The sequence below is a fragment of the Myxine glutinosa genome, chromosome 8 (assembly GCF_964187855.1).
Source record: "Myxine glutinosa chromosome 8, kmMyxGlut1.1, whole genome shotgun sequence".
Lineage (NCBI taxonomy): Eukaryota > Metazoa > Chordata > Myxini > Myxiniformes > Myxinidae > Myxine > Myxine glutinosa.
The window spans coordinates 121,049,264-121,058,416 of NC_136268.1; the positions used below are offsets into that span (position 1 = coordinate 121,049,264).

At 46.1% G+C, this 9,153-nt stretch overlaps 1 protein-coding gene across 1 annotated transcript in view; it reads right to left on the minus strand.

Annotated features, from left to right (window-relative positions):
- Nucleotides 1-8,634, minus strand: part of LOC137432891 (transmembrane 9 superfamily member 2) — a 52,978-nt gene extending 44,344 nt beyond the window's left edge. Inside the window, exon 1 of the mRNA XM_068125197.2 lies at nt 8,357-8,634. Within this exon, the coding sequence (XP_067981298.1) occupies nt 8,357-8,482 (126 nt within the window). The 5' untranslated portion in view covers nt 8,483-8,634. The remainder of the gene's footprint in view (nt 1-8,356) is intronic.
- Between the last annotated feature and the right edge of the window lie 519 nt (nt 8,635-9,153).

The window sequence follows — 9,153 nt, forward strand, 5'->3', positions numbered from 1 at the left end:
TTGTCAAAATCCATCCACAACTTTGACATATCCTGCTTACAGACATGGAGCCAAACAGGGGTGAAAACAACTTCGGTGGTGGAGGTAGTGACGCCCATTCATTTGTAGACAGAAAAACGGGCATTACTGTTAAGAGCTCAAAACAAAATGCCAAGTTGGCTTGCAAGCTAATGGAAGGAATAAAAAAGTTGGATAGAAAGAGTCAAGCAGCCACATTATGGAATATAATCTAGTCAGACGAGGCAAGATATCCAGAGTGGACTACCTTGGAACGCCACCGAAAAGGGACATTGTGCAAACGTCATACGGACATTCAAAAATTTGGTTCAAAGCGATCCTGAACAGGGCTGTTTCTGTTAATGGGAACAGCACAGCACAGAGAGATCTCGCGAGATCTTTGTTGGTGAGGTCACGTCTTTTCGAAGCTGTCCACGCTCTCACACTTTCGAAGTTAAGTAATTGTTCACAATTGTGTTTTTGTCGAAACTGTATTTATCTTTCGGTGCGTGTGCCTGTGGTGTGTCCCTAGGAGGATTCTCGGTGTTCATCTTTCATACCTGTATAGAAAATCGTCGGTTAATTCGTGCCGCGTCTTTTGAGGCCTTGTACCGTGTCCTACCTTGAGGCTTTGTTTTTCTCTCAGCGGTCCGTCGATTGTGCTCCAATTACTTTCGTTCTCTCAGTTTTTCCCAGTCTTTTCACCCCATACTTCCTTGTTAAAAATCACAACTCAAAAAAAACAAACCAAAAAAACATTTCTTTCTCTGTTCTTATTCGTTCGTTCGTTCTTCGACCACGTGTTTCACCCCCATTTCCCCAGATAGTTTTCACGGTTAAATTTTAAAATGTTTAAACTTTCCCCTGAAGTACTGTATTCTGTCGTATATTATAACACCTTTTTCTTCTTCTTCTTCTTCTTTAAAAGGGTGCTTTCGACTTGCTCACCAAACCTATTCATTCCAAAGAAAAAATTCCATCTCTTACAGTTCCTCTTTCCTACATTCCCGAAACTCACCTGCACTCCGCCCCCCCCCCCCCCCCCCTCTCCAGCGTCCTTATATGTATTTTTGACTCGAAGGTCACAAGCAACTCATTTTGCAATAAATGTTCGTTTCCCATTAATCGTACACTTTCTAAAATCCAATCTCACCCCTCCCCTCCAAATCTTCCCCATCACCCCTCCCCTCCAAATCTTCCCCATCACCCCTCCCCTCCAAATCTTCCCCATCACCCTTCCCCTCCAAAACTTCCCCATCACCCCTCCCCTCCAAATCTCCCCCCTTTCCCCTCCCCTCCAAATCTTCCCCATCACCCATCTCTTTCAAATCCACCCCCTTGCCCCTCCAAATCTTCCCCATCACCCATCCCTTTCAAATCTACCCCCTTGCCCCTTTCCTCCTAAACCCCCCCTAGCCCCTCCCCTCATAAACTCCCCCTCGCCCCTCCCCTTCAAATCTCCCCACCCTCATTTCTTCTCCATTTCCCCCCTCTCACCCTCCTCCTCAAAGTGTCCTCCCCGCTTCTTCCCCCTTCCAACTCTCACCTCCATCTCCCCCAACCTTCTGCCTCGCTCTTCCCCTCCTCAAATAACACCTCAATGTGCCTCACCCAATCACCATCAAACCTTTTGTCCGCCCCATCCTTCCCTTTCTCCGAGCTATTCTGAAATCTCTGACACACCTTCAACAGCTCTCCCAACCTCTTCCTCCTCTTCCACATCTTACCCTACCCCTCCCCCACCCCCCCCCCCCCCCCCACCTTGTTCTGTATCCGATGCTCCCCCTTCCTCTTCATTAACGGTATGGACCTCAAACATCCGGGGCCTTCCCTCAAACTTGACTGATCTCTCCATACAGGTTGCTTTTGACAAACCAGACGTGATCTGCTTAACAGAAACTTTCCTCCTTCATGATGTCTCTGATTCCTTAGTATCTCTCCCGGGTTACTCTCTTCTCCGGTATGATAGACCTGAGCCTCGTCCTGGAGGTGGGGTTGCTATCTTTATCAAAAACTCTCTTCCTCACTCGCCCTGCACTGCCCTCTCTCCACCTCACCCCCAGGAATACCTCTGGCTACTGTTACGTGCTCCTCCCCGACCCCCTGGTCACAGTGTTCCTCCGAGCCCCGAGAGGAGTCATGGCAGAAAAATGTGTTATTCTGTATGTTAAAGATCAATGGTGAAGCCACACCAATTGTTACTCACAAACAAATATTGTATTAAGATCACACAAGAATAACAGTACAACAATAATAGTAACCAAAGTACAATCAATATCCTATGATGGTACCATCAGTTTCATAATATATAACTCACTGTGCTCCAAGTGAGTGAAACAAGAACATTCCCAATGTCTCTTTCCCGGCTTCAAACCCAAGTTGAACCTCGATCGTCAGAACGATGTCCAATCGATCAGAATCCCGTTCGGATTACAGTCACAGTCACGTGGCCAAAGCTGCGTAAAGGCGCCCTCAAGGCAACTGGGAAATCCAAAGGCACCCTCCCGGCGACTGGGAAGTCACACCCTCGGGTATGGACGTTCCAAGGCTCACAGTCGGCGACACGCAGACTTTCCACTCGAAAGCCACGTCACACACACATACCCCAGATCGATGTCTGAATGCGGTGAAAATGGTCGAAACGAGACGAAACCTTGAGCGAAGCGCAAGTCCTGCGCGAGTCAAAATGGCCGACGGCCCGGTCTCGTGGCGCAACGGCACGACGATGATCACGATGATTCTCTTCAGAATCCACCGCAAAACCTGGCACGCAGGTTGATCTGTCACAGCGACACCAACTCTGTCGCAGGAATCCCTTTCCTGGGAAACCCAAAGTTCACTCGTGACTTTTGCTCGCCAATGTTCGCTCCGGACCGCAAAGCACCTCGGCTTTCTTCTCCGACTCATTCGCTCCGCCTTCTTTCTCTTCTTCCTCTTCTTCTTCGTCATCGTCCGGTTCCCGATCCAGTTTCCTGTTTCTTTTAACTCTAACTTTTTCACCTTTTGAAAATAGTTCATAAACAATAAACCTTTTGAAAACAATAATAGTACATGGAATCAAAAATGTTCACAGTGGATGAAAACCACCACAACGGAAGTGACGAATCCGTAACACTACGGCTTCCCCTTCGCTTGCACCTTTTGTTCATATGTGTGTTGTACCGTCCACCAAACAGTGATGACTCCATCTACATCTCGCTGTCTGATAATATGGACCAACTTCTATCGACTCATCCCAACTCTCTCTTCCTCATATGTGGTGATTTCAATTGTCACCATGCCAGTTGGCTGGGTGTGGGTACCTCTCTCACCAGCCATGGCTCCTCAGCAAAGGACTTCTGCGACTCACTGGGACTGACACAATCTGTCAATTTCCCGACCCGGATCTCATTCAACGGAGCATCTTCTCTTCTGGACTTGGTTATGACTAACTTCCCTGCAAATGTCTGCAGCTCTTCTTCTGCTCCAATCGGCTCATCTGATGTGCTTATTAAAGTGGACATCTCTCTGACAATTCTCAAAGAGCCTCCTCAGCGTCGATGAGTCTGGCATTTCACTCAGGCCAACTGGCACGGTCTTCAAGCAGCCATCAATCATCTGGACTGGTCTCCAATCTCTACCGCCTCTGACATCAACTCATCCTAGGAATTCTTCCCAAGTAAATTGCTCTCTCTCATGCACAGATTTATCCCATCTCGTCTTCAGTTGTCATACCCTTCCTCCCGTCCATGGTACACGGAATCCTGTGGTGAGGCTGTTGCCCAGAAACAACTTGCCTTTGTCTCCTGGAAAGCAAATCCAACAGATAGAAATCTCATTTCCTTTCACAAAGCCCGAAACAAGTGTGTGTCCACCCTCAGGAGAGTCAGGAAACAATATCTCTCCATTCTCAAGACCGAACTCTTATCTGTTTCCCTCTTCCAAATCCTGGTGGCGTCTGGTCAAATCTGTTTCTGGTGTTTGTTCCCCCTCCATCCCCTCCCTCACCTCAAACGGCTTAACGGCTGACACCGCACGTGAAAAAGCTGAATGCCTCAACTCTGTGTTTGCCTCTAAATCTTGTGTCCCAAACCCATCCCTCTCTGTACCCACCATACCCAGTCGTACCCAGCTGCTCCTGGACTCTGTGTCCTTTCCTCCTGACAAGGTGGAAAAGTTTCTGTCAACCCTCGACTCTGATTCTGCAACTTGACATGACGGCATCAGCCCACAGGTCCTAAAATCGTGTTCTTCCGCTCTTTCACTCCCTCTCTCTGGTCTCTTCACCCTCTCTTTTGCTCAAGGTCATCTGCCATCTGCTTGGAAATCAGCCAACATCAACGCTTTACACAAAAAATGTGCCAAAACAGATCCTAGCAACTACAGACCAATCAGCCTTCTTCCAATTATCAGCAAAGTCATGGAATCCATCATTGCTTCGGATATGAAATCTTTCCTCTTCTCCAATGGCTTGATCTCTGATCATCAATTTGGTTTCAGACTAGGTCACTCTACTCTAGACATGCTGCTTCTGCTGTCTCAACAATGGATGGAGGTCTTCAATGCCAAACAGGAAATTAGAGCCGTCTCCCTTGACATATCACGTGCCTTTGATACGGTCTGGCACCCCGCTCTGCTCACCAAACTCTCCTCCTTTGGTATCCATGGAAATCTCCACGCATGGCTGGTGGACTTCCTCTCCAATCATAGTCAACGTGTGGCCCTGAATGGGTTTCTCTCATCTCCTCTTCCTGTTTTGGCTGGAGTTCCCCAAGGCAGTGTTCTGGGCCCTGTGCTTTTTCTGGTCTTCATCAATGATCTCTCTATCTCTTTGCTGATGACTCCACTCTCTGCTGCTCCATTCCTCATCCCTTAGATCGGCAGTCTGCAGCCTCCTCACTCTCTGCAGACCTGGACAAAATCACAAACTGGTCAAACAAGTGGAACATGTCTTTCAATCCTGACAAATCTCACACTCTTACGATGTCTCTCCGAAAAGACTGACTGGACAACCCTCCCATCCACTTTCTGAATAATCCTCTCCAAGAAGTTCTGTGACTCAAGCTTTTGGGTCTCACTATCTGCCATGACCTTTCCTGGGAAAACCACATTTCAAATCTGGCCTCCAAAACCAGTCGCCGACTGGGCATCCTCCGTCGTGCGAAGTCCTTCCTTGGCACACCTGAGCTCCTCACCACATACAAGGCTTTCATCCGCAGCTCAATGGAATACTGCTCTCCCCTCTGGGCTGGTGCTCCTGCCTCACACCCAGCTCGTCTTCACGCTGTTGAAACCAAAGCGTTCAGAATCATTGGAATCTCCCGCGATGAAGCTATCTCCGAGGGCCTTTCACTTACTCACCGTAGGCAGGTTGGTGGTCTTTCCGTCTTCTACCAACTCCTCTCTGGCCTTGCTCCCTCAGCTCTCTATGGGCTCTGTCCCCCAAATATTCCTACAGGTCACACAAGATCTGCCTGCAACCCTCTTATGGTTAAACTGCCAAAATCAAGACTCTCTGCTCACCTTCACTCCTTCATTCCTCTTTGTACCCACCTCTGGAACAAACTCCCTCACTCTCTTCAATCCCACTCCTCCCTCCAGGTCTTTAAAACAGCTGTTCACCACCATCTCTTATCTTCCCCCATCCAAAACCTTGATCTTTTCTACCCCGCTAATTTCACCCCAAATCCACTTTTTTGAGGTGACTTTTGACTTCTTTCCTGGAAGTCCTTGGTGTCCTTGCGTTTTATACCTATCCTGCTTCCCCCCAGGCCCTCTCCCTCCCACACATCTCCTGATGTCCCTGCTCTCAAATGTTGTGTTTGTGTACTTCCCCTTCTCTCCATCTTGTCTACCGCTCCCCTTTTTATATACTTTGTTTGTCTGTTTGATTTGTTTGTGTGATGTGTTGTGGCTTCACATTATGGCTTCACGCTGTTGAATCCAAAGCTTTCAAAATCATTGGAATCTCCCGCGATGAAGCTATCTCTGAGGGCCTTTCACTCACTCACCGCAGGCAGGTTGGTGGTCTTTCCGTCTTCTACCAACTCCTCTCTGGCCTTGCTCCCTCAGCTCTCTATGGGCTCTGTCCCCCAAATATTCCTACAGGTCACACAAGATCTGCCTGCAACCCTCTGATGGTTAAACTGCCGAAATCTCGGCTCTCTGCTCACCTTCACTCTTTCATTCCTCTTTTCTCCCGCCTGTGGAACAAACTCCCACACTCCCTTCAATCCCTCTCCTCCCTCCAGGTCTTTAAAACAGCTGTTCACCACCATCTCTTATCTTCCCCCATCCATAACCTTGATCTTTTCTACCCCCACTAATTCACCCCAGATCCACCTTGTTTGAAATTCCAACTTCTTTCCTGGAAATCCTGGCAGTGTCCATATGTTTATACCTCTCCCACCCCCCCCCCCCCTTCACATGCCTCCCCCCCTTCACATGCCTCCCCCCCAAAGCCCTCTCCCTCCCACAGATCTCTCGATGTCTCCGTGTCTCTCGGTCCCTGCTCTCAAATGTTGTGTTTGTGTCCTTCCCCCTCTCTCCCCATCTTGTCTACCGCTCCCGATGTTATTTGTTTTATGCGTCTGTTTGTCTTTCTGTGTGATTAATGTTCGCTCTTTCACGAGCCTCGATCTTGTATACAAAAAAAAAAAAAAAAAAAAAAAAAAATGTTAGCTCTTTCACGAGCCTCGATTCTGTAAACAAAACAAAAAAAAAACTGGTTAAGACACTGGATCCAAATCAGGGCAGAAGTATGAAGGATTTTGTGTCAACATCTGCCAAAATGAACCAGATGCAGAAGAACGACTACCATGCTACCAACACATTATCAGTAAAACCCAGGGGGCTCAACAATAAAACCCAGAGGTCTCACATGGTCTGATCCACAGACAGCACCAGTCCACACTTTATAGTTGACACTTAAGGCTCCCCCAGGGCAGGCACGACAATATTACCTATGAAATTTTGGGTCCATTGGGTCTTTGGTGTCTTTTGGGTCCTCTGGGTTGGTTTAGATCCTCGAGGTTGTTTGGGTCTTTTCGATCCTTGGGGTATTTTGGTTGTCTTTTAACCAGTGGACACACAGTCGTGTTCAAAGATTTCCCATTAAAACCCCACTCAAATCCCTTCTAAAGCACGACTCAAAGCCTTTAAAACCTACCCTTATTAAGAGGGACAAACACAGAAATACACTGTTTTATAGGGCAGATATTTATACTGTGCACATGTTGCATTGCATACACGTGTTATGCATGACATGTTGTATTCATATGTCTTGGGCATGTCATCTCATATATATATATATATATATATATATATATATATATATATATATATATATATATATATATATATATATATATATACACACACACACACACACACACACACACACACACACACACACACCAAAGAAAGTTGTCGGCATGGTTTCACATGATCATTTCTTGTGATCATCCCTACCTTGTTTACATACTTCATCCTTACATCCCTTCACATTTCTTAAAAACGTTTTTATTACATGTAAGTCAAGGGATCATCCGGTAGCTCAAAGGGCAAAGGCAAACCATTCTGTACCAGTCCTGCCTGTCTAACCTGCTCAGAGATTAAACAAGTTTGAAAAGTCCAAATGACAAAATAAAGTGTATGTAATAGGTTAGATCAACTCAAGTTAAATAGCAAAAGTGGGGTTCGTGGCAAAAAGAGTAAACTGATAAACAAGAGGGACAATTGCTTTGTTATACATGTTCCCTAGTTGTTCTTAGGGCTGGGGGGGGGGGGAGGGGGACGGGAGTGGGGTTAAGTCTGGGGAACTGACCCATATATAATATATGTGATATTTTCCAAGTTCAAAGAGGACATAACTCCTTGAAAAAAAAAAGAAAAAAAAAAGGGTTGAAACGCCCCAGAACCCAAACTTGTTATGCAACTTACAAGGTCATGTACCAAATTTCAGTTGAATATGTTAAACTTAAACTTAAAGGGTGTGGGGAAAAAGTGCAGAAAACCACAGGTTAAACGGACGGATGATCGGACGGCAAACCTACAGTCGTCTCTGGGTCGGGGCCTCATAGTAATAAAGTACAACACAGGCATGCTGTGCTAAACGTCCACCTTCTCAAAAAGGAACACACGATGAGCATTTACCAAAAGTACCACCAAATTGAACACAATGGTCCGTGGATAGATGATAAATATTTGAGATATCAAGCGGGAGTGGTCGTCGCTCATAGTCATATTTACTGTCTGGGAATATATAGAGCAACAATGTTTATCAAACAGGCAGGACACAAGCAAAGGCCGAGGTCGATGCCGCAACTATCAGGACGTACTTCCTGAAGCCTAAAAACACGGGCCGCGACTACATCCCTACCGGGCAACTGCTCTTCTCTTTATTTGGCTCGCAGAAGGTGACAGGCGCCAATCCGGGCAAATAGAAGGCTTCACAGGACGCCAGGAGGAGAAACACATTGGAGAGATGAAAAACGCGGTTAATCATGACGAACCAACACGTCCAACGACCTCAGGTGCTCCTAAACCTAAAGTCACCAAAACCTCCACGTCCGCAACGGTACGTCACGTACGTAAACTGGTTCGGTGATTTCCTTGGAGTTCTTCTTCCTCCTTCCATAATTGGTTTTCTTCTTCTTCGCTAATTTCGTCACCTCCATCTTCCTCGATATTTTCTTTAAAAATAAATTTTAGTTTTTCCTCAGTTCGTTTTTAATCAGCAAAGTATACAAGCAAAACCTGCGGACCTCAACATCAGTGATTTTGCTGTTGTTTTGGCACCATTTGCCACGCTATTTGGAGCACAATGTGTGGGGCTACCAGTGCGTACTCAGAATATTCTTTGTTGTTGTTGTTGTTTCAAAGTAAGTGGAGAGACGGATTATTTTTTGTAAAAACAAAATCTAAATTATAAATCCACCAACAAAAACATATTTCAAACCAAAACTTATTTATTCACGTAATACTGATATACACATTGTTGACGATAGAACATTGTTGGTTACTTCCGGTTAGCGACGGTTGCCGTCATTTTATCGCGGTGAAAACAACTCCTGAGCAACGATTTGATTGCAGTTGCTTTATGTGATACTGTCCGTAATTTTAGTTGTGTACTCCACCCAAATGTCGTTAAAATCCCTGGAAACATTTAGTAACGAT